Source organism: Rhea pennata, chromosome Z, assembly GCF_028389875.1.
Source record: "Rhea pennata isolate bPtePen1 chromosome Z, bPtePen1.pri, whole genome shotgun sequence".
Classification (NCBI taxonomy): Eukaryota; Metazoa; Chordata; class Aves; order Rheiformes; family Rheidae; genus Rhea; species Rhea pennata.
In genome coordinates, this window is record NC_084702.1 from 72,250,303 (window position 1) to 72,274,541 (window position 24,239).

The 24,239-nt window shown below is 58.1% G+C and overlaps 3 protein-coding genes across 4 annotated transcripts; 2 read left to right on the top strand and 1 right to left on the bottom strand.

The window, feature by feature from the left end:
* The first annotated feature begins 1,744 nt into the window (after positions 1-1,744).
* On the top strand, positions 1,745-7,479 carry SPMIP6 (sperm microtubule inner protein 6). The gene is made up of 7 exons (XM_062600520.1): positions 1,745-1,879; positions 2,398-2,545; positions 2,661-2,776; positions 2,877-2,952; positions 3,040-3,247; positions 3,922-3,999; positions 7,341-7,479. Exons 1-7 carry the CDS (start codon positions 1,745-1,747, stop codon positions 7,477-7,479), a joined length of 900 nt encoding a protein of 299 aa, XP_062456504.1.
* LOC134153618 (myogenesis-regulating glycosidase-like) lies at positions 5,814-12,244 on the top strand. 2 transcript variants are annotated; one of them, XM_062599940.1, is made up of 2 exons: positions 5,814-5,957; positions 9,891-12,244. In XM_062599940.1, the coding sequence occupies exon 2, from the start codon at positions 10,074-10,076 to the stop codon at positions 12,108-12,110; it is 2,037 nt and encodes a 678-aa protein (XP_062455924.1). In that variant the 5' UTR covers positions 5,814-5,957; positions 9,891-10,073; the 3' UTR covers positions 12,111-12,244. The 2 variants fall into 2 exon arrangements, with proteins under 2 accessions (XP_062455924.1, XP_062455923.1); XM_062599939.1 differs by lacking the exon at positions 5,814-5,957 and adding an exon at positions 6,058-6,217.
* Positions 12,245-19,709: 7,465 nt separating this feature from the next.
* LOC134153422 (myogenesis-regulating glycosidase-like) lies at positions 19,710-22,696 on the bottom strand. Its single transcript, XM_062599600.1, has 2 exons — positions 22,235-22,696; positions 19,710-22,094 (listed from the first exon to the last, which is right to left on the bottom strand). Exon 2 carries the CDS (start codon positions 22,034-22,036, stop codon positions 19,940-19,942), a length of 2,097 nt encoding a protein of 698 aa, XP_062455584.1. The 5' UTR covers positions 22,037-22,094; positions 22,235-22,696; the 3' UTR covers positions 19,710-19,939.
* Between the last annotated feature and the right edge of the window lie 1,543 nt (positions 22,697-24,239).

Here is a 24,239-nt window from a genome sequence, read left to right on the forward strand (position 1 = left end):
CCTGTGTAAGAGCAAATCACGGGGTCCCTCTGCCACTCTCACGCTGCCCGAAGGGGAAGGTGGCAGTGAGGACTGCTCGTGCTGGAGAAGTTGCCATGGGGCCACCAAATACGATGGAGAGGCTGCTGCAGCTGGCTGGGGGGTGAAGGCGGGAGAGAGGGGCAGTTCCTGCTCGGACCCCCTTTCCCGCGCTCCGAGGGGCTGTCTCCGCACTGCCAAGGGCAGGGCGGGTGCGGGCAGTGGGCTGGGAAGGGCTTGCAGGAGGGGATGGGGCTTGCAGAGAGCCGAGCTTGGGTTGCTGGAGGCCAGCAGGGTGTGAAATCAACAGCAGTTTATTTTCTTCCTTTCGCCTCTGACGGCGCATTAGTCACGTTTGGCTGGAGGTGTCTGGGTGTCCCGGGTGGGCCGGCACCCCGAGGGAGCTGGCACCCTGGCGGCCCAAGCAAACAAGCAGGGCTTGGCAGCCCATCTCGGGGGCAGTTTGGCATCTACCTCCTGGAGATGGACGTGGGTCCACCTCAGCCATCCCCCAAAACGTGGCGACAGCTGGTTTGAGCTGCTGAGAGCCCTCATGGGGCCAGAGCCCAGGAGCAGAACGGGGCTCCGAGACAGCACAGCGTAAGGGTGCCGTTACCGACCCATTACTAACCCAAACCTCAGGAAACACGAAGCATCAGAACCCAGGTCTGTGGGGCCAGCTGGGCCCTGGCGTACGTCCGCGAGCGACCTCAGAGCGTGCAGCAGGATCTCGGCTGGGGGGTGACCCATGCCTGCTGCTGCTCCCCAGCCCGTATGGGTCTAGTGTCTTGACCCCACAGGCAAGCATGGGACTCTGGATCATGCAGCTCACAGAAGAGGGGTTTCCTCTGGGAGACCCCGGAGTTAACAGACCCCACGTGCACCATGGCTGGTGCCACCACGCTGTGCGGTTGCTGCAGCCGGGGGGCACACTCCCCACAGACCCCATGGCTGACAAGGGCAGACAAAGCAGAAGTGGCACCGCAGACCCACAGCACGGACATCTCGGCGCTGGGGAGCCCTTCCCCACTACTGGGCGCCTTGTCACCCACCAAGCCGGGCTGAGCACGAGGTCACCTGCTGATGATATTTTCAATTTTGTTTCTAGTTGTACTATACTGTTAGCTTTGTTATGACCTCTTGTCTTTAATAAATTCTCACATTTGACAAACGATGGGCTCGTGAGTTCACTGCAACTAACCCCAGAACCCAAAAGAAGCCGAGACGCGGCTCTAGCGGCGTGGCGCAGCTCTGGTTCCCAGCCTTTGGCCACCGTTCGCTTCCTCGCTTTTGCCCTGGCTCTGATTGCACGGCCTGGACGTCCCGATGGGGTTAAGATAGGTGAGACGACCCGGACGCTGGCAGCGATGCTGCAGGAGATCCAGACCTGGAGCCCTGCCCCGGCGGCAGCGGCACAGCCCGGGATCGGGGACGCCCGCCCGGAGCAGAGCCATCTCCCACCAGCGGGGGCCCAAACCGCCTCCCGTCGCGGCCACCCGGAGCGTCCCGCGGGACGGGCGCGGGGCAGGGGGTGACCCGAGTCCCCTCACCCACCCACCCCACCCCCGGCTCCCACACTATGACCTCACCGATGACGTAAGCGCCACCCCCCCAACCCGGGGGGAGCCCCGGCGGGCGACCCCAGCCCCACGCGGCAGCACCCTGGGCAGGCGCCGCGCGCCCGGCACCCGCCAGGACTGCGGCGCAGCCGCCACCCCGCGGCACCATGTTCCTCTTTGCCCAAGAGACCAAGATGCCCGTGAGCACCTACACGGACTCCTACCGGCCGCCCAGCTCCGTGAAAAAGGCTTTCCAGGAGCCTCCGACGCTGCTCTGGAAGGAAAACAAGTTTGTGACCAAGGTAAGTGCCCAGGAGCAGGCAGCACCCACAGCTCCTCCCCCCCCCCCACCGCGGGGGGGGGTTCTGCCCTGACCAGCGCGCGCGGCTCGTCCGCCCCCTCCCACTTGTGCCCCGTTTCGCCTTTCGCGGAGCTCCGGTGCTCCCAGTCTACCTTCCCTCCGGGTTTGGTGCCTCCTCCAAGCTTGGGGCTCCTGGGGCAGGCGGCTGCTGTGCTGAGCTCCTGCGCATCAGCCCCATCCATCAGTAGGTTTCAGAGTACTCAGAGGCCACGGACACAAAGGAAGGGGAAATTGCGGCAGTGCCGTGGCTCAGCCCGGGTTTGTTGGGTGGAAGGAGGGTGATGGGGGGGCAGGCCTGGTTGCCCCGGGAGCTGCCCCCGAGGCTGGGCTCCGCTGGGGGGGGGGCCGCACGGTGCCCTCCCCGGGGCGCCAGCCGTGCTGCTCTTAGGGCAGCTCCAGGCAGCTCCCGGCTCAGAGCTGGGCCGACAGCCAGCTTCACCGGGGGGGGGCCACCTCCAGGGACTGGCGGTGCCGCGGGTGCCCAGCCCGCCGGGCCCGGGTCAGCAGGAGCAGCTGGTGAAGGCGGCGGTGCGGGAGCTCGCCTACAGGGACGCCGTCGTCCCCACTGCCTACCAGCCCGAGAAGTACTGGGTGACCAGGCAGGAAGGTTTGGCGCCGTCCCCCTCCCCGCCGGGAGGCCCCGCTCTCCGAGGCCACCTGCTCCCAGTGCCGCTGGGCGCCCGGGTGAGGCGGGATGCCGGAGCAAGGCCTTCGCTTTGCAGAGAGCTACAACCCGGTTTTCATCAACGAGGACAGATTCGTCACCTGGCGGACGGGCCCCTACGACAGCGCCGCCTGGAACAAATACACCAGCTACCTCCCTCGCCTGCCCCCCAAGGTGGGGACGTCCGGCGCCCCGGGGCGCGTGCGCCTGCTCCGGCGCCGAGCAGCCCGCCGCCAGCCGGCCCCGGGGCTGCCGCAACCCTCTCGCCTTGCAGGAGGCGAAGCCGGAGGCGCTGGGGCGCAGCGGGCCCGCGCGCTACCCGCCGGAGCCCGAGCAGCCGCCCGGCCGCGGTGAGCGGTGCCCCCCCAAACCCCCGGCGTTTGCCCGCTGTCCCGGCCGGCAGCCGCCTACGCTCAGCCTCCCCCCTCCGCTTGCAGAGAGGCAGGCGGCGGCGCTCGACGGCCCGTGGGCGCCCCAGCTGCCCTCGCTGCCGCCCGCCCACGCCGCGGTGCCCACGAGACCCTTCCAGGGCTACTGCAGCCCCTGCTCCGGGCGCCACTACTGCCTGCGCGGGATGGACTACTACTGCGACGGGGGCCTGGCCGCCAGCCGGCACCTGCAGCCGCTAGCGGAGAGGGCTGTAAGGTTGGGAGGGGGGCGGGCCGGGCGCCACCCTCCTCTTCCTCGGTGCCCCCGGGAGGGCCGCGGCGCCGCTCAAGGCAACCGCCCGCGGCGTAACGCACCGGCGCCACTAACGCTGCCCCCTCCGTCCGCCTCTTGCAGGAATATCCCGTGCTGCAAGTCGAGCCGCGGAGCACCGTGCTGTGCGCTTTCGTGCGACCCGCTGCCATCCTGCCTGTATACGAGCCCTAAGTACGCGCCGGGGCGGCCGGGGCGCGGGGGAGGCTCCCTAGCCCCGGCCAGCGCCGGCGGCTCGGCCGCAGCGCCAACCCCGCGCGGTCCCACCGGCTTTACGGTCGCGAGACCGGGAACTAAAAGCAGAAGGTGACAAGGGACGGGGAGTGCCAGGCTCCCCACCGCGGGCCCACGCACTTCCCACCATCGTCTCTGCTTCGAATTGCACCTGTCCAGCTCCGGGAATCCCGCTTTTAGGAGAACGAGCGGGCAGGGAAGGGCACGCGTTCCCAGAGACCTGCTAGGTGACATCGCAGCGCTGGGGACGCCAAGCTCCAGGCCACCTGCCCGGGCCCTGCCTGGCCCTGGGTGCCGGCAGCCAGGAACAGACTTTCCGCTCTCCTTCCTCACTGCGGTTTCTTGCTTTGTGCAGCTGAAAACACCGTATTTATCTCCTCTCCTAGGTGGGACACGAGCCACTTCGGGAGGGCTGGAGGAGTCCAGAGGGGCAGCTACACCATCCATCCCGAGTTTGTGTCCGAGTCCTGCTCGGCTCCGCTGTGCTGCTGAAGAGCAGAGACCAGCTTCCATTAAAACTGCTTAGGGCAACCTCTCCCGCGCCACGGCTGCGAGACGTCCCCCTTCTCGGTCGGCCGGGCAGGGGCCGCTGTGCCAGCAGGAGGGATGGGGAGCCGCCGGCCACCCGGCCGGCCACAGCTCGGCAGCACCCTCCCACGGCCCCTTCCCAGAGCTCCGCACACCGCCGCGGTGCTGCCCTGCGCCAGGCGAGGAGACCTGGCCGCGCCATCACCCGAGTTAGGCATAAGTTCAGCGCGATGCTTTGCCTGCTGAGAGGATGCCGCTTGCAGGGGCTGGTTTTACTGAGCAAACGCCTCTTCCCTACAGCAAGAAAACCCATCTGGTCCTTTCCAATAGGCCTGCAAAGTCCCTCGGGTGGAGGGAGTAAAATTTAGCAACCGCTGGCTTCGTCTGCACCTGTACCAGACCCAGGGGGTTGGTACCCTGCCACCATCTGCAAGCCAGAGACCAAGAAAGTGGGTGAGAAAAATCTTTCAGAGCCCAACAGCCAGAAATACTCACTGATACCCACGTTGTCCACTTTGCTCCAGGCTCCTTAAGACGAGCTTTCTTTTGCCAAGTTACCCAGGAAGAGCTGCCATCCATCTGGGATCCCGTGCGCCGAAACAGCCTAAATAAGGAGGGAGGTGAAAGCAGCACGTAATTAATGAGCAGCACGAAATGCTCTTCTGAACTCAAGACCTGGCAGCCCAGCCCCAGCGGGCAATACAGCTTTCTGCGCACACCGCAGATGACCAGTCCCCCCCCCCCCAGGGCTTGGCTAGCGAAGAAGCGCCCCATGTCCCCTGCTGCAGGGGAGCTCGTGTGACCAGGTCCTGCAGCCGGCGTGATGCCCCAACCATCTGCCCCGCAGCCCTGGCACGGTGCAAGGCAAAACCCCACGGGAAAAGTTAGATGATCTTTTAACTCGAGAGTGGCCCATGGCCCTGCTGCAGCCAGGGCACAGGGTCCTGCAGGAAAGAGGGATTTCCCAGGCTCAGCCCGGGGGGGCAGGACCGCGGTGCCCGAGGGTGGCACCGCCGCGACGCTGCAGCCTCGGCCAGCGGGATGCTCATCCCAAGGGCACCGTGATCCCGCTCGGGGAGGCTACACATGCCGGGACGCCGGGGAGTGGGGCGCAGGGAAACCCCCCATCAGCCGCCTGCGGCCAGGACCCAGAGCATCCCGCAGAGCCCCATCACTGCCAGCCCCCAGAACGGCCCCAGGCACAAACTTTGCTGTGTCCCTGGCCAGCCCCATCGGTGCCAGCCCGGTGCCCCAGCGCAGCCCCATCGGTGCCAGCCCTGGAGCCCCCAGCGCAGCCCCATCGGTGCCAGCCCGGTGCCCCAGCGCAGCCCCATCGGTGCTAGCCCTGGAGCCCCCAGCGCAGCCCCACTGGCACCAACCCCGGTGCCCCGAGCGCAGCCCCATCGATGCTCGGGCCCCTCCGCGGCCGCGGCGGCCCGGCCCGGACTACATCTCCCAGCGGGGCGCGCCGCGCCGGGGCTGGGCGGGGCTGGGCCGGGCCGGGGCGGGCCGGGGCTGGCCCGGGGGCCGGGCCGGGGGCCGGGCCGGGCTGCTGCGCGCAGTGCCGGGGCCGCTGCGGGCGGGCGGGCCCCGCGCAGCCGGTGCGGGAGCGCGGAGCCCCGCTGCGCGCAGCCCGCGGCCGGGGCCGGGGCCGGGGCCGGGGCCCGGGGCCGGGGCCGGTGAGTGGCGGCTTCGCGGCTCGGCTGCGCTCCGCGCTCCGGCAGGTCGGAGCCGGGCTGGTTCCCCCGCGGCCGCCGCCGGGAGCGTCACCGTCCCGAGAGGGCTGGCGGAGCCCGGCGAGGAGGCTCCGCCGGGAAGGGCCGGCGGCAGCTCGTCCCCCCCGACGGATGTTTTGCCGGCGAAAACTTCCTCAGCGGAGCGGGTCACGCAGCAGGTTGCGCGCTGCCGCGCCGGGTGCGCCCCCCCTCCCGCCCCCCCCGCCCCCGGGGCGGCCCCAGCGGCGGAGAGCGGCCGCCCCCGCCCGGGAGAGCCCCGATCCCCCCGCGCTCCCTCCCCGCTGCCCGTCGCGCTGCTCGGAGGCGCCTCGCGATCCCCGCGCGTCCGCGGGGCCCGAGCGGGCGTCCGCCGCCCCGCGGAGGGTCCGAGTCGGAGGTGGCGTCTCCCAGGCTGGGTCCACACGAGGAATAGCTGCCGGTGAGGATTTTAACGGGCTCGTTATCGCATGCGGCCCCAGGGTGTCCCACATCCCCGGCACCACGGGGTACAGGTGGCAACTCGGGGTGCCGAGCTGCCAGCCGGGCTCCTGGAGGCATCAGCCGCTTTCTGGAGCTAGAAGGACCTGGAATTTTTTGGTGGCTCGGTGGCTGGAAAATTGCAAGCTGCAGCAGGGAAGGGCTGTGCTTAGGTTCCTTCTGCTTCCCCGTATCATGTTATTATGCTCTGGTGTTCAGATGGGCTCAGGTTTCAGCGTGCCTCAGCGTCCACAACGCTGAGCTCTCCAAAAACCTGAATCAGGGCGTTTTACTTAACGTGCTCGGACGGGCCGAGTGCTCTTTGGTGGGCTGAGCCCTTCTGAGGCTTCAGACTCGCTGGCAGCAAGCGAAACGCCAGAGGTAGAATTTGGGCCAGGAGCCACGGGGTCAAGACTGCGGGACGTGGGTTGGACCTGGCGTCCTGCAGGGCCCCGGCGTCCTGCAGGGCCCCGGCCGGTTTGTCTTGGAAGCTGGAGAAGAAGGGAACGAAGGGATGAGGTGCCTCCCAGCCGGCGCAGCCGCCAGCGGGGCAGTTGGAAGGATCTGCTGCCGCGTTCAGGCCCGAAGGCGGCATCCCGCACGGAGCCCTTCCGCCGGGAAAGGCACGGCACGAGCCCGGCGCTCAAGGGCTTCCTTCCCGCAGAGCTTTGCCGGAGTTGTCATTTCCCTTCCTTGCTCTTTTATGGGCTGGGCGATGCCCGATGGCCAAAGCTGCGGTGTTTTGCTAGCTCGACTCCTGCCAGAATATTTGGGGAGGAGGCAGCCGCTGCTGGCACCGGGGTGGACGGTTTCTCAGCATCCCGCTATGGGATCTCGTGAGCTTCCCCGAGGTCTGAGCGAGAGTTCGGATCCTGGAGCGGAGCCGACGCGGGCGAGAAAGATCAGCCGAACGTCATTGACCCTCTTTAGAGGAGCGACCTAATTGCGAAGGTGCTGGGGTTAGTGGTGCTGTCGCTCTCACAGCCTGTGTTTAGCAATGGTACCGGCAAAAAATAGAATGGGCCCTGCAATGGATTTTTATTTTTACTCCCCAACATGCGCCCCACTCAGATGTTTCGCTTTAGGACGAAAAGCTGCGACACGGGGAGAAGCAGCTTCGTCTCGGGCCGGCTGGGAAGCCGTGGCGAGTCGCCAGGCTTCGGCGCCCACCGCTTCCGAAGGCGACTTAAAAGGTCGCCGGAGAGCTGTCGCGGAGCAGAATAACGTTTGTGCGCCGAAGGGAAGCGGAAAGCGGCCGCGGGCTTTGCAGGAGGCGCGCTCTCCCGGGGACGCGGGATGCCGGCGCCCGGCCGCCCTCGTCCTCGCGCCCCCCTGTCCCTGCCGGGGCGGCAGCAGCCCTTTCTCGTACGTCAGCAGCGCTGGCCTGCGGCGGGCGCGAAGGAAAGAAACCGCCTAAAAATAGGTCGGCTTCAAAGCCGCTCATAAATAATAAACGGGTCTGCTGGAAGGGAGGGCGAAACCCGCTGAGCCCCCGGCGCTCGGCCGCGGTACGGGGAGCCGAGGACGTGGCCGGCCCCGGCGCTGCGGGGAGAGGCGGCAGGATCTCGCGCCTCAACACTCGCCTGGGAGTGAGGCGAGAAAGCCCTGTTTGTTTCTTTTTTTTTTTTTTTTTTTTTGTCTGAAGATGCGAGAGCTTGGAAAAACAATCTTTTCCCGACCACGGAGGCCGGCGGGGGAATCGGTCGTGTTTTATTTTCTCTGCCTTGGGTGAAAACCTTTCCCTTCCTCGAGCGGCGGTAGCCGGCGGCCCGTCTCCGCTCGCCGTGGCTGTTCGCCTCTCGCTCCTGCCGGCATCCCAGGAATTTCCAGGCCGGAGAGGGAGGGACCACATTTCGGTTAAACCTACATGTTTAGAGCCTCTGGCCGTGCCCGAGCTCCCAGGGCTCGGCGGCGCTTGGCCGTGCTGCAAGTCGTCCAGCGAGACCCATCGCTCCTTTAGGCTAATCGCGTCCTATTCCCGTTTAAAGCGACCGGCGGCCTGGCAAGATTCAAATGAGCTGGTGCTGCCGATACGTGCGCGGTCGCTTCACCCACGACCGCCGGCCTGGAGGCTCCCGGGGCGGCTGGATCCAACGGCGGAGCTGAGCGGGGCCGAGGCGCCTCCGCGGCGCGGCTCGGCAGCGCCTTGGCTCGAGCCGAGGGAGGAAATAAATAGATTTCACAGAAACTGGGGGAAGAAACAGATTTCAGCTTTGTTGCCTGCTTTTTCTATTATTTTTTATTATCTTGTATTTTATTTTTTTCCTGGGAAAAGGATCAGTTCAAGGTGCGGAGGAAAATGCGCTCTTGCAATGAGTGCAGCGGGGAAGGTGTTCAACTTGGATGAGGCACCAGGAGAAATCGTATTTTTGTGCTAGGATGCTTTTTCTCTTCTTTCGAAAACAAGCTGGCCCCTTGCCTAGAGGAAATCACTGCAGCCCACTCTGCTGTTGCCTGAAAAGAGGGTTTTTTCCCTCTGGTTTGCCTGGCGTTATGCAGGTACCCGGGCGCCTGCTCCTCTGCAGCTTCTCTCCTTCCCTCTGCTCCTCCTCCGTGGAGTTTTGTTTCTCGCTTTCCCGTGTCCTTACTTTACTTTTCGCCTCTGTCCGTCCCAGCGCTGTGCTTGGCTGGGCCGAGCGAGCCCGCAGCCAAGAAAAATCCGTCCGGATCTTGGCGTAGCCGCGCTGGCTTTATAAGCCGCCTTGTTCCCGGGGGCTGCGCGGGCTGGAGCCGAACTGCAGCCGGCTGAGGCTTGGCTGTCCCGTAGGAAAAGCCCTTTGGACACTTCCTCCCCCCAGACCCTCCTTCCCCCCCCCCCCCCCCAACAAAATTAATCTTTTGCCTGCCCGCGGGGAGCCGTTGCAGGGATTTGCATGCGTGGCAAGAGCGAGCCGCTCTCCTCCGGTGCGAGGCTGCTGGTACCCGGGCTGAGAGAGCTCCTGCATCCCCGCTTTGCTGCACAGCGCAACCCCTGCGTGCCCCGGGGCCGGCCGCAGGTTGCCTGTGTATCCCAGCTCCGTTGGGATGCAGAAAAACTGGGGTTCATCCACCTTCGCTGCAAAATGTCCTTGGGTGCGAGCCTGAGCTGGAGCAGCTGGGGCAGGCGCAGGACAGGGAGGGAACGGCGCAGTAGATGATCTGGATTAAAGCTGCCAAGGAGACAAACCGATTAAAATTAGGATCAGCAGCTGGATTTCGTTACACAGTATCTCCTATGGCTGTTAATTAGCCCTGTCTGTTAAAAGACGCTTTGTGCACCAGCCCTGCTCCTGCTCAGCCTCTTCACCTTGCCACCTCCTGCCCCTGCCCTGTCTCCCCTCCCTGTCCAACCACTGATGATTCCCTCCTTGCTGGATCTTGTTCCTCCTCTCCCAGAATAATTAAGGCAATGGTTTGGCACTTATGGTGTTAGGGTTCTTCTGTGCATGAGGCGGTCAGGCTGTTGTCCGTTTATGTTGTCTCCCTGGGAGTGTGTTGAGACAGTGTTTGCTGTTACACATACAGCACCTGGCACATTGCGTCCCAATGGTCGGAAGCCATGTGGAGCTATTGAAATTGAGATGGGAAGGAGACGACAAGTGATCCTTTGATTCTGAGAATTTTCAGAGACTATTTATAGCCTTCTTCTTTTTCAGAGACTGGTGCTTAGGGACACAGTGGCGGTGGGAACGCTCCTAATGGCCCATTTTCCTCTCTTGAGAGCCTAAGAACATCAGCTCCATAGAGCAGAAAACTAGCAGTCTCTGAGCCACAGGACTTCCTGCAAAGACATCTTTCTTCCTTCTTCTTTGCACAAAGCACTAGAGAAAAACAGCATAATGTACACCTTCCTGCCTGAAAACTTCACCCCGGTGAAGCAGAAGCCCTCCAAGGAGCTGAAGCCCATGCTCGGGGCCATCGTGCTCGGCCTCATCCTCTTCATTGCTGCCGTGGTGGCCTGGTGCTACTACACAGTGTCCCTGCGGAAGGCAGAGCGACTGAAGACGGAGCTGATGGACCTGCGTGCGGACGGGTTTGTCATCAAGAACCAGAACGGAGAGGTGGTTTTCCGCCTGGCCTTCCGGTCGGGGAGCCTCGACCTGGAGTCGTGCTCCAAGGAGGGAGAGATTTTGAGCTGCACGCGGTCGGACAGGGGGCCGCTGAACTTCTTCATCCAGACGGTGAAGCCCAAGGACACGGTGATGTGCTACCGCGTGCGCTGGGAGGAGTTTGCGGCCGGCCCGGCGGTGGAGCACACCATGTTCTGGGAGGACGCCCACTGGTACGGGGGCTCGGAGATGAGCACCCAGCACTGGCCCATCCGCCTCGCGGGCTACCAGGAGCCCGTGCCCTACGTGACGAGCGACGTCTACTCCTTCCGGGACAGCTTTGGGGGCATCCTGGAGCGCTACTGGCTCTCGTCCAAAGCGGCGGCCATCAAGATCAATGACTCCGTACCCTTCCACCTGGGCTTCAACGCCACAGAGCGCACCCTCTTCTTCCAGGCCCGCTACAAGGATTCGCCCTACAAGCCCCCGCCGGGGCAGCAGCCTTTCCCCGAGCTGAGCTACCGCGTGTGCGTGGGCTCGGACGTCACCTCCATCCACAAGTACATGGTGCGCCGGTACTTCAATAAGCCCTCCAAGATCCCTTCCGAAAATGCCTTTCGCTACCCCATCTGGTCCACCTGGGCCCTGTACAAAAATGATATTGACCAGGATAAACTCTTGAGATTTGCAGAAAAGATTAAGAAGTACCGTTTTAACTGCAGTCACATTGAAATCGATGACACGTACACACAAGCATACGGGGACTTTGACTTTGACCCCATCAAGTTCCCCAATGTGACCGAGATGTTCACAAAACTGAGGGAGGATGGCTTTAAGGTGACCCTGTGGACTCATCCCTTCATAAACTACAATTCCTCCAATTTTGGGGTGGGGATCGAGCGCCAGCTGTTCATCAAGGAACCATCGGGACGGCTACCAGCCATGGTGGAGTGGTGGAACGGCATTGGGGCCATCCTGGACTTCACCAACCCGGCGGCCCGGGACTGGTTCCAGAGCCACCTGCGGCAGCTCCGCCACAAGTACGGCATCTCGTCCTTCAAGTTTGATGCTGGCGAGACTAGCTACCTACCCAAGCAGTTCAGCACCTTCCGGCCGCTGTCGGACCCCAGCATCTGGTCGAGGCGCTACACGGAGATGGCCATCCCCTTCTACGAGCTGGCCGAGGTGCGGGTGGGCTACCAGTCGCAGAACATCTCCTGCTTCTTCCGCATCATTGACCGCGACTCCGTATGGGGCTACGAGCTCGGCCTCAAGTCCCTCATCCCCACGGTGCTCACCATTAGCATGCTGGGTTACCCTTTCATTTCTGCTGACATGATCGGGGGGAATTTTTTCCCCAACAAGACGGAGGGTGCAGTGGAGATCCCAGACCGGGAGCTCTACATCCGGTGGCTGGAGCTGTCAGCCTTCATGCCCTCCATGCAGTTCTCCATCCCGCCCTGGCTCTACGACAAGGAGGTGGTGGAGATTGCGCAGAAGTTCACGGAGCTGCACGAGTCGCTGGTGGCCCCGCTGCTGCTGGAGCTGGCCGGGGAGGTCACGGACACGGGCGACCCCATCATCCGGCCCATTTGGTGGATCTCTCCCCGCGACGAGGCCGCTCACAAAATCGACTCCCAGTTCCTCATCGGGGACACCCTCATGGTGGCCCCCGTGCTGGAGATGGGCAAGCAGGAGCGCGACGTCTACCTGCCGGCGGGCAAATGGCGCAGCTACAAGGGGGAGCTGTTTGAGAAGACGCCGGTGCTGCTCACAGACTATCCCGTTGACCTGGATGAAGTTGCCTATTTCCTCTGGGTTTCATAACAACTCCTCCACCAGATTTAATCTTGGGGATAACCATGCCTTACAGTAGGACTTTATGACAAATAATTCTAATTGCACATTTCATTTGGGTCTGGGATTGAGGAGGGGAATTAAAGACTTCACTGTCTTTGGGATTCTTTTGTTATTTGGAGTGGGGTGTTTTTTTTTCTTTAATTTGGAGCTGGTCAGAGACATGGGATTTGTTACGATAGCCAGAATTTTCTCTGTGTATGTGAAGAAAGTATTGTGAAGCTGCCTGCAAACACACTTGAACCTAATACCTTTTTCGGTTCCCAAGGATTTTGAGAGGTAAAGATTGGTTGCTGCCCAGTGGGAATGTTTTTTCTTCTGTGGGAGCACCCAGCTCTGGGAAAGAGGACATTTGGCTTGGGAGGGTTGCTATAGCACAACCTGTCTTAAGTTTTATAATATAGCAAACACATTTAAAAGGACTTTAAGCAGAGAAAACTATCTAGAGATACATACATACCTACATACATATGTATATATATATATTTCCCCCCCCCCTTTAGTCTACATGGGCTTGGACTAACACTTGCCCCATACTCCTGCTTTCTTGAGTACCAGGCGGGCCAGGTTACTCGATCAACATGCAGGTATTTTGACTGTACACACTGCATATTGCTTCCTGGGGCAGCCGTGTCCCACCTCCTCATCCACCTAACGCCTGCTGTAGGGCTCTTGCTTTTGTGGTTTGCCTTCAGAGTCAACATTGCCTTTCCTAGAGCAGTGCAATTTATATCGGTGTGTCCAATTAGTGTTTTTAAAGCATTTAGCGTCCTGCTTTATGATATGATTATCCTGCAGATATCATCCTTTTGTTTTTAAGGAAAGATAGACTTTCAGGTTTGTTCCTGGCAGAAGAACTGCCTGAAGCAAAGCAGTTCTCAAAAGGTACATGTGACTTTTGTTGGGGAACAGCAAGTTCTCATAAGTCACATGTCTTGGATTGATGAGCCCTGGAGGTAACATTTGCTGCTAGCCACCTTGGCGGTGGGTGGAAAACACTGGCTTTCGCACTGATGGTTTTGCACCAGTGGGTGTTCATGCTGCATCCAAGGAAATGTTCTCATGTGCCATAAAAACTAAGCTAATATCTGTCGCTGTCTCAGGTTGGAGTTAGAGAGATGATGATTTTGTTTGGTGTTTTTCTGAAGCAGCCCTTTGCTCTCTCAAAGATTTAGGGATCTTCTTCAGGTAGCATTTGTAGCTGTGGAGTTGGGGCTCATGTAAGAGCCTTCCGAGGAGGGACATTGAGTGACGTGTGTTTCTACCCAAATCTCCCGCAGCCCGGACTGGTGATACTCTGATTCAGGTCCCTCTCCTGGCCTACGGATTTACCCTTGAACTTCTTTCTCCTCCCTCTCTGGACACTGCAATGTGAGACTGCAGACGTCTCTCTATGTCTTTCCCATTAAAGCCATTTGGTTTTGTACGGGAATATGTATTTACAGAGAGACATTGGCAATCTCTGCTCTGAGAAACAGCTAATAGTATTGAAGTCTGGCAGCCTTCCTCTCCAGGGCAGGACTTGCCCTGCTGTGCCCTGGATGGGAATGGGTCTCTGCCCATGAATTTTTAATGAATCTGTGCAGAATTGAACTGCTCTCACTGGGAAGATTCGGAGTATCCTGCCCAGACTGCAGCCAGCCAAGGAGAGCTTAGCGTATGCAGGGCTTTGAAGGTGACTGCATGTGAGCTGAACATGAGTCCAGCACGAGTGTGCTACACCCCACTCCATATGGAAAGATGGTCTTTCTCAAAGTCCATCTCCTGCACTGGGCTTTGCAGGAGGCAGAAAAGGTGATATTCCAAATTTGAGGATCGTTGTGGCATCCAGGAGCATAAATGTAGATATTTGAGGGAAAAATCTAAAGTGCTTATATAATTAGGGGAGAACTGAGGAATGTTTTGGAGATGCATAATTTGAGGGACTATTTGGAGCAGCTTCTGAGGTCTGAATGGATCTGCCTAGCATAACTTGGTGTCTTGGCCTCAAAACCAGACATAGGAGAGCCCTATGGGTCCCTGTCCCCCAGATGCACAAATGTGACCTAGGCTCAGCTGCAAAGCCTGCTTCTTCTGTTTCTAGATATGAAGGTCCCAGGTTTGCTCCCTGGCATCAGTCTAAATAGTCGTCCTTGTACTACGTACAGACACCCTCTGGCAGAGTGTTAATTCTGGACCCCTGCCATAAGTGGCCAGAGCACCTCAGACTGGAGGGAGGAGATGAAGGTGAGGAGCTCATGGACACAAGTTTAACTGCGGCCTCTGAGGAAGGTGAGGTGTGGAGAAAGCCTTCTGCTCTTCCCCGGCTTCAGGTGCTGCGTTAGGGTAGACAGAGGGCTTGAGCCCTGTCCATTGCACAATTTCCTCCTGACCCTACTCCTCAGTAATTCATTTCCAGCCTCAGAAAAACATTAAGGCTGTAGATCCAGTTCTTCACTTTTGACCTTGCCTTGCGAAATAGTTTGTTCTCCCCTGTCTTGGGAGTGGCTTTGTGCTCTGCTGCACAGTCCAGCTGCCAGTGACACTCTACACTCCCAAACACTGGACTGCATGTAAAGGAGCCCACCATGACCCACAGATGTTGCACGTCTTCTCCTCTCTTCCTCTGCTGTGTCACTCGCCACATGCCTCACTAGTAAGGAGTCAGGCTATGTCAGCTGGGGAAGAGTGAACCGGCATTCCCATTAGCATCCTTTTATTATCAAAATATTGGGAGTACTGGGATGCGTGTCTTAGATCTCCTCACGTGGTTTCAAGGGTTAAGAAAACCTGCAGTGCTTTGCACTGGAGCAGATGAGGAGAGCTCGCACACACTACTACTGTCTCTCCTTTTGGGAGATAACTTCTCACACCATTTGACGTGGCTGACAGGCACTTGCCTGGCTCTGTCTGTGACTGAAATGGCCATGTCACTGCAGCGCTGCTGTCACCAGTGCAGAAAGGAAGGACAAGGACATCACAAGCAAGGTCAAGAAAAAGCATCACCGAAAAGAAATTTCCACTCTGTTCTTAGAGATGTTGGTCCCTCTCTACAGCAAAGACTTTCAGGACTTCAAGGGAACCTGGGAAGTGTGAACATGTCACAGAGAAGTCAAAAGGCAAAGACGAGCTTGACTGTCCGCACATCCTGACTGAACCAACACACCGACCATTTGGAGCAGGTGGACGCTCCTCATGTCTCTGGGTCTCTGAATTGCTGTAGGCTACTCCAAAATTTATACCACCCTGGATGAACAAGAAACTGGGGTTCCAGCTGTACTTTCTAGTTTCCCTTTGGATGTGGTGACAAGCTGGGACCTTCATGTGAGTTAGGCGATTATAAAGTCTGCATCCTAGAAGCTGTGCCATGGAAGCACTGAAGTTCAACTAGGTGCAGTCAGGAAAGACCTGGAGGAAAATGCCCAAAGATGCTCTGTCCTCTTTCCCCTCCTCTCAAAAGAAAGAATTTTATTCTCAAAAGTTTATTTTTTTAATTTAACTATCTTCATAAATGAATACAGTTATAGACTATCATTTTCTAGGTGCTGTAGTTAGGGCATAAATGCCTATGGCTGTTCAAAGCTCCAGCTAGGAGACAAAGTAAAGTTGCTGTTACAAGAACATAAGGGATGAAGCTGAAGAGTGGATGGCTGACCAAGGGTCCATATGGGTGATGTCCAAGGGCCCATGGGACCAACGCTTTCCCACATCCTGAGGACATGTTCTTCAGCAGCCTGTCTTCAGCAGAGGCTTGGCTGAGAGTGGTAGCTTGGAAATGCTGCTTCGAGATGTTTTGCAGGCTTCTAGGTATCCTTTCCATTGAATTTTTTATTAAAAACACCACTTTAGTTCTGCAGTCCAGCTATAAAATCTGTAGAGCCTTGCAGACCACAAGCAGTCCATGCAGAAAAGCTTTGGGAACTACTAGCCTCAGATCATTTCCCCAACTTGCACCATGGGTCACCATCCAGAACAGGGTTTGTTCGACTCAGCCGAGGAAATGCCCAGGGGCAAGTTTGGTGGATTGGTTAAACCTTTTCCAGTCCGTATGGCTCATACCACTGTCCATGTCTGATCATGGCTGAGCAGCAGGTCAACTTGTTGATGTGATTGAATTTTGAAGCTTGCACTATTGGGTTTAATGGATGCTTGTGTTTGCACATGCCTTCTTAAGTCAGACTATAATGTTGCTGTGTTTTTACTGCTTTTCTAATTCATAATTGTTATGAAACAACATAATGTAACATTAATTGCCTCGATTGATATAAAACTTGGAAAAAACAAAAGGAAATTTAACTATGTCCATCTATGCCCAATGAGTGGGGCCAGTTGTTCAGGCAGTAACACATTTGGGAGTTTTTGCCCTAGACTTCACTGAAATTAGAGTTGAGGGTGTTGATTTATTTAAAACTTGTATTTTGAAGCTTTGACAGCTGTTTTAAAGATGAGAACTGGCTGCTCCCTTGCCCTTGTTTGCTGCCCTCAGTGGGGGACTGGGATAAAAATGCACCATCTTCCAGCACGGGCTGGTTTGCATCAGGAATCACCCTCCCATGGATCCCTAAAGCAAAGGGAATAGCTGAGTCTTGAGACTCGCCTGGAAAAGACCATGCCCAGTTGAATCCTGCTGCTACATCAGCCCCTGGGGAGGACCCAGGCAGCTTTGCTCCTATTTCTACTGGGAAAAGGAGGTTAGAGGCACCTGCCCCATGTGTCACAGCCCCAAAGGGCCCATTGGCATTGATACTGGGGGTGTAGGGGGTGCCTCTCCACGTTGCTTACTGGGGATGTACAGTTTGAGATTGCTTGCAAGCACTGATGAAGAGGAGGCTCCTCTCTGACACCCCAGAAAATCAGGATGCCGGGAGGAGGCCAGTTTGGCTATTTGCCATTACAGGACCCAGACACCAAGGCAGGGTTTGCACTGAAGTGCTACGTGAGAGGAGGAAACAGAGGTCACGAAACTCGTCTAAGAGCTTACCTTTTTATTTTGCTTCCCCCTAAAAGCTGGGGCTGTGCCCAGGGAAGGCGTATGAGCCCCACCGGGAACGGGGGCTCAGCTCTGCGCTGTGTCCAGCTAGCTCAGAGGGGGCTCCTGGCTCCCCCCACCTCCAGGGAGATGCCGAGTCGTGCTGCAAAATGCGCTCCGCAGCCGTGTCTGGCACAGGCAGACGTGTTATTGGCAAAGTACAGGAGGCTCCAGCATAAAACCAGTTCATTTTAGACGCAATTTCAGAGAGATTCCCAGCGGTGAGAGCAGGGCAGTGACTGCTGACCTGCAAGAGCCCCGCCAGGGATGTGTCCGATCCCTCCGGAAATCACAGCTTTTATTAAAGAGTGAGGGGGAAAAAAAAAAAAAAAAGCAGGAAGATGGATGCAGACCAAGTCTGGGGAGAAACACGGTAAAAGGACAAGCTGACAACAACAGATTCCCTCTGGGCACGCAGCCAGGCTGGCAACCTTAGGAAAAGAACAACCTCCTCAGTCATAGCTAGGCTTGAACCATGCAAGACTGCCAACTTGCAGGTCCCTCACTCTTGGGGAGAAACTTGAAGATGGACTTGGCTGGTGCAAAAACACAGAGGCCAACTAGAGAAAGGGAGTGATATTTTTTTTTTTTTTTTTTTTTGAGTGGGGAGGTTAGGTGATTTTTAGATAAGTGATTGCCCAAGATTAAGGGCAATAAAGAAGCAGGCAGCCGGCGGCTAGTGACAGAAGAGATGAGCTGGCAAATGCGGAGCTTGTTAGCAAGGCAAACACATGGTTCTCCTTGCGACAGCGCAGCGGGAGGGTGCTGACACATGCCAGCGCGCGGGCCCCGGGGCGACGCCTGCTCCCGGGGTGCCGCTTGCTCGGGTTGCCCCACGCAACCCCCTCGGCACAGAGCTGCAGGTCCCCGGGAGCCTGCAGCTCGGCTCAGCCCCTGCTGTGCTGGGTAAGAGGCAGTGAGTAAAGAGGAGAAAAATAATAAAACAGGAAGGGTTGGGGTTGGCAGGGAGGGCTGATGCCTGCCGAGATCCTTCGGTTGCCGGAGCCCAGCTGCCAATGACCCTCGGGACCCCAAACCAGCAGCCAAGAGTGGAAGTGCGTGGGAAAGCGGGTCTCGTCCTCAGGTGGAAACCACTTTGCTGGGATAGGAGGATGTCTGCAGTAATGACCCAAAGAAAGTCTGTTTTGCCCCGAACACTGCTGTCAGATAGAGCACTGCTTTGCCTTCCATGTTACTGGGTTTCCCTCCCCATAGCCATGCCTGCAAGAGCGTTACAGTGGCATGGGTTAATTATTTTTTCACCTGGCCCTTAGAGACAGCTAGCAAATATTTTGGCTCATCCCCAGCCCATCACTTGAGATTGCTTTTTTTTTTGGGGGGGGGCAGTCATGACTATGCTGGGTCCTTATAGCGTAACAGACCCACCGATGAGCACCTGGATCCAAGCCGGTTTGGGGGCTGCTTAGCTCAAGCACCAAAGCAGACGGATGCTCTGATGGGGCCAGGCTGCTGGAGACATCTGAGCCTGGCATTAGCAGGGGACAGGAACCGGGCAGCATCGCTGTGCGGGGGGCCGGGCGCACCCAGTGTGCTGGTTACGCACCCCATGCCTCCAAGCGCCGAGGAGGAGCAGGGCAGGATGGGGAGGGGACAGGTGCATGGGGCGCCCCTAAGGAAAGGGGCTCCCTCCCGCCCTGGGGCCATGCACAGCTCTACCCCACAGCTGCCAACCCCCTCCCCAGCACCACCGGCACCCAGCAGCGGGAGGAGGCTTGGCTGTGGCCAGCATCACCCACTCTCATGCTGTGTTTTTTTCTGCATCCAAGCTTATTTATCTGTCAGACATCATGAGCCATTTCCAACACTGGCAGCAAGGCTCTGCATGGCCAAAGGAGCTGAGAACGTGAATAAGACAGCAGCTGTGCCTGGGGGACAGCTGGGGCTGGAGATGTGGCTCTCTTTTGGTAATGTGTCTTTTGGGAAGGGTCATCACAGCCTGGAGACACCAGGACTCTCCTAGGACACTCAGTCATGTCAAGGAGTTTTTTTTTCTTTTTCTTTTTTTTTTCCCAAGGGAATTTTTCCCCGCAGCAGTGGCATTGGTGCTACCGGGAGGTGAGAAGTAAGTGGAGAGGATTTTTATGAGTCAGTGGTGGGGGGTCTCTCTGGATTAAGCTCAGATGCTAGTAAGATTTCAGCATATGCTTACAGGCTTTGGTGACTGTACACCAGAGACAAGTTTTTTTTCCATAATTTCTCCCAGCAAAGCAGGAAAAATGACTGAGTGCTAAAGTTTCTTTGTGCTTGCTCAGTCCATGGGAAATGCAAACGCCCTTTACTACTGCATCAGAAGCACCATCTGAATATTTGATCCCTCTGTCTTTAGGTTAATCACAGACTTTTCTTTTCCTTTCTTTTCTTTTTCTTTTTTTTTAACTACCCTCTCCAACTACTTCCTTCACTAAATAAATGAAAAGTTGTAAATATCTTAGGGGATCAGCAGTACAACTGGATAACAACAGAGTCCATTCAATTTCCCCCACAAAACAAAAATGCGCATACCATTTCTTGTGGGGAAATGATTACAAGCAGAGACTGTGTTTCTACGTGTTGTATTTATCGTACCGCCATGGCCAAGATGTCCATCCAATATATTTTAATGATTGAGTTGTTCTTCAGGTATTGTCACACAAAACAGAGGTCACAATGACTACTTCTAATCTGATGATACTAAGGTATTCTTACTTTTAAAGCTACCAAAATTCCCAGTTCATTAAATATTTTTGTTCATAAATTCCAGAGCCTATTGAAAAGCTGGTGGAGGAGTCTGTTATGAAACCCAGAGGAAATAGGCAACTTCGTCCAGGTCAACGGGATAGTCTGTGAGCAGCACCGGCGTCTTCTCAAACAGCTCCCCTTTGTAGCTGCGCCATTTGCCCGCCGGCAGGTAGACGTCGCGCTCCTGCTTGCCCATCTCCAGCACGGGGGCCACCATGAGGGTGTCCCCGATGAGGAACTGGGAGTCGATTTTGTGAGCGGCCTCGTCGCGGGGAGAGATCCACCAAATGGGCCGGATGATGGGGTCGCCCGTGTCCGTGACCTCCCCGGCCAGCTCCAGCAGCAGCGGGGCCACCAGCGACTCGTGCAGCTCCGTGAACTTCTGCGCAATCTCCACCACCTCCTTGTCGTAGAGCCAGGGCGGGATGGAGAACTGCATGGAGGGCATGAAGGCTGACAGCTCCAGCCACCGGATGTAGAGCTCCCGGTCTGGGATCTCCACTGCACCCTCCGTCTTGTTGGGGAGGAAATTTCCTCCAGTCATATCTGGCAGTATGAAAGGGTAACCCAGCATGCTAATGGTGAGCACCGTGGGGATGAGGGACTTGAGGCCGAGCTCGTAGCCCCATACGGAGTCGCGGTCAATGATGCGGAAGAAGCAGGAGATGTTCTGCGACTGGTAGCCCACCCGCACCTCGGCCAGCTCGTAGAAGGGGATGGCCATCTCCGTGTAGCGCCTCGACCAGATGCTGGGGTCCGACAGCGGCCGGAAGGTGCTGAACTGCTTGGGTAGGTAGCTAGTCTCGCCGGCATCAAACTTGAAGGACGAGATGCCGTACTTGTGGCGGAGCTGCCGCAGGTGGCTCTGGAACCAGTCCCGGGCCGCCGGGTTGGTGAAGTCCAGGATGGCCCCAATGCCGTTCCACCACTCCACCATGGCTGGTAGCCGTCCCGATGGTTCCTTGATGAACAGCTGGCGCTCGATCCCCACCCCAAAATTGGAGGAATCTGTATGTATGAAGGGATGAGTCCACAGGGTCACCTTAAAGCCATCCTCCCTCAGTTTTGTGAACATCTCGGTCACATTGGGGAACTTGATGGGGTCAAAGTCAAAGTCCCCGTATGCTTGTGTGTACGTGTCATCGATTTCAATGTGACTGCAGTTAAAACGGTACTTCTTAATCTTTTCTGCAAATCTCAAGAGTTTATCCTGGTCAATATCTTTTTTGTATAGGGCCCAGGTGGACCAGATGGGGTAGCGAAAGGCATTTTCGGAAGGGATCTTGGAGGGCTTATTGAAGTACCGGCGCACCATGTACTTGTGGATGGAGGTGACATCCGAGCCCACGCACACGCGGTAGCTCAGCTCGGGGAAAGGCTGCTGCCCCGGCGGGGGCTTGTAGGGCGAATCCTTGTAGCGGGCCTGGAAGAAGAGGGTGCGCTCTGTGGCGTTGAAGCCCAGGTGGAAGGGTACGGAGTCATTGATCTTGATGGCCGCCGCTTTGGACGAGAGCCAGTAGCGCTCCAGGATGCCCCCAAAGCTGTCCCGGAAGGAGTAGACGTCGCTCGTCACGTAGGGCACGGGCTCCTGGTAGCCCGCGAGGCGGATGGGCCAGTGCTGGGTGCTCATCTCCGAGCCCCCGTACCAGTGGGCGTCCTCCCAGAACATGGTGTGCTCCACCGCCGGGCCGGCCGCAAACTCCTCCCAGCGCACGCGGTAGCACATCACCGTGTCCTTGGGCTTCACCGTCTGGATGAAGAAGTTCAGCGGCCCCCTGTCCGACCGTGTGCAGCTCAAAATCTCTCCCTCCTTGGAGCACGACTCCAGGTCGAGGCTCCCCGACCGGAAGGCCAGGCGGAAAACCACCTCTCCGTTCTGGTTCTTGATGACAAACCCGTCCGCACGCAGGTCCATCAGCTCCGTCTTCAGTCGCTCTGCCTTCCGCAGGGACACTGTGTAGTAGCACCAGGCCACCACGGCAGCAATGAAGAGGATGAGGCCGAGCACGATGGCCCCGAGCATGGGCTTCAGCTCCTTGGAGGGCTTCTGCTTCACCGGGGTGAAGTTTTCAGGCAGACAGGTTTCCTTGACACTATGCCTTTGAGTGGCTCCGCATTTTCCTACTCGCTGAGTAATCTGATTTTCCATGACCCCCAGAAATGTCACCTTGCTGTTAGAAACGTCGCTGCTTAATTTTTTTCTCCAGCTGGTGAAAAGAAAAAATAAAATCCTGTAGGACCACAGGTGGTCACAGCCTCTTCTCCAAAGCCCAGCCTCTCACACCTGCAGTGCTGGTTTGTGAAACAGAAGATTACATGCACTGAAATAATAATTTAATCTTCTTACCGGTCCTGTCTCCTAGCCTCTCGTTTGAAGTCCTGAACCCTCCCCGGCTGTGCAGCTCTGGCTTGCTCTATTTGCTGTGTGTTATTACACCCTGTTCACTGGAAAGTGAGCTGAGCTTCTTGGGAGCCGGCCAGGATTCCCGGGAGCTTCTCGCGGCCGCAGCCTCGCTGGGTCCCGTCGGGCGAGGGCGAGGGGATGAAAGTTAGGGCAGAGCTCGGAGGAGAACGGGGGTCTCTGAGCAGGGAGAGGGGCTGCCACCGGAGGGTTCAGTCTGGAAGCTGAGCGCTGATCTGGAGTTAAACGCTTTTTTATGTGAAGTGTACGCCCCGCCGGATTTTTCCCACCTGTCCTCCACTTCTCTGCATCGTATCCAGACAGGGAAGTGCTGCACCGAGCCGCTCGGCTCCCCCCGCCCTGGAGGGGGCTGCGGCGGGGGGAGCCGGGGTTTTATCGCCCTGCACTTGGCTCCTCCGTCGAGCCGCAGCGGTGACACGGGGACACGCGTGCGTCGGGGCAGGCAGCCCTCTGCGGCCGCTCTGCCTCGGGGGGCCCCGGCGGAGCCCTCGGGCTGCCGTCGGCTGCGTGTCCGGAGCCGGTCAGCTTGGGACGGCGCAGCCTGTGCTGGCTGCGCGGGGAGAGGATGTTTCTCTGCAGCCGTCCTGGCTGCTGCTCTGCACTTGATGCACCAGTTTGCTCCCGTAACATGCAGCTTGGCTAATGCCCAGAGGCTACGGAGCCGCGACGGGGGAGCAAACCCGCAGCGGCAGCCCGCGGGGAGGGAGGCCGCCGAGCCGTGCCAGGCAGCGCGCGCGCCTCGCCGTACGGGGCCGAGCCGCCCTGACATCAGCAGCTAAGTATACGGCCACGATAAGGCAAAGCCGCCGAAAATACCGCGCGGGTCACGGCGAGAGGCGTCGATCCCCACGGCTGCCCGTGCGATTTATTTATTTATTTATTTTTAAGGAGCTCTCAGGGGGAGCAAGGCTTTGCTAGGGAAAAAAAAAAAAGAAAAAGAAAAACAGAGCCGGAATGGATAAAAGCATTCCCGGGCGAACTTGGCCGCAGCCGCTCGTGCTCTTCCCCGCAGCTTTCGGAAAACAGCCCTCTCCGGCTGGAGGAGGCTCGGCGGCAGCTGCTGCCCGCGGCGCTTTCCTCCTCCGGCCGCCTGCCTTCTCTCGCCCTCCAGGCCAACCCGGGAGCACGGACGCCCTCCGAGATGAACCTCACCATTTTCAGGAGTTGGGGGGGGGGAGGAGGAGAAAGGCTGTAGGAAAGAGGCTTTTCAGTCCAAAATGTCACTGCTCTGTTTTATTATTATTATTATTATTATTATTATTATTATTATACAACAACAAAAAAACCCACTGGGAAATCAGAACATCAAAATATCTGCAGAATAAAAGCATTTATGGAAATTAAATCTGTGGCAACTTTCCTGCTTTTATGCAGCACTGTCACCCCCCCCACCATGCCTGCACCTGCCCTGCTTTCTCCTCCTCCTCCTCTTCCTCCTCCTCCTCCCAGCCTGGCCCTCTGCAAGGGGAAGGTCCCCAAGGGAGCGGGAGGCCGGGCACACGGAGCAGCACCCCTGCCCAAGGTGCGCGCGTGGGCCACGTCAGACACCCAGCCACTGCTCCAGCCCTTTTCCTCGCCCTGAGCTTCACGCTCCGTCCCGGGGGCGATGGCGTCAGGGTGTCTCTTTGCCATGAATATTTAAGCGGTCCTTGCAAGGGCTTGCTGCTCCGGTGGGTATTTCATTAATGCCACCAAGCGCACCCGCTGCAAAGCAAAGGGGGGCTGCGTGCGCCCTGGGTGCCCCGGCGGCACCCCGAGGTCCCCCAGCGACGCAGGCGCTGCTGTGCTTTAGCTATTTTGTTTTAAATATTTGGGGAGGGTTTTTTGTGCTTTAGCTATTTATACGGGGCGCAGCTCTGGTGCGGGCACTGCAGCTATTCCTGCACCATCCGTCCCCCAGGAGCGCGGCAAGCCTGGCTCCGAGCAGGGC

What these genes read in the sequence shown, in the direction of transcription:
- SPMIP6 (XM_062600520.1), top strand. Translation starts at nt 1,745, where the DNA reads ATGTTCCTCTTTGCCCAAGAGACCAAGATGCCCGTGAGCACCTACACG. An exon ending in AAAACAAGTTTGTGACCAAG is followed by an intron (nt 1,880 to 2,397) that starts GTAAGTGCCCAG and finishes GGCCACCTCCAG; the next exon opens with GGACTGGCGGTGCCGCGGGT. An exon ending in CGAGCAGCCGCCCGGCCGCG is followed by an intron (nt 2,953 to 3,039) that starts GTGAGCGGTGCC and finishes CTCCGCTTGCAG; the next exon opens with AGAGGCAGGCGGCGGCGCTC.
- LOC134153618 (XM_062599940.1), top strand. Translation starts at nt 10,074, where the DNA reads ATGTACACCTTCCTGCCTGAAAACTTCACCCCGGTGAAGCAGAAGCCC.
- LOC134153422 (XM_062599600.1), bottom strand. Translation starts at nt 22,036, where the DNA reads ATGGAAAATCAGATTACTCAGCGAGTAGGAAAATGCGGAGCCACTCAA.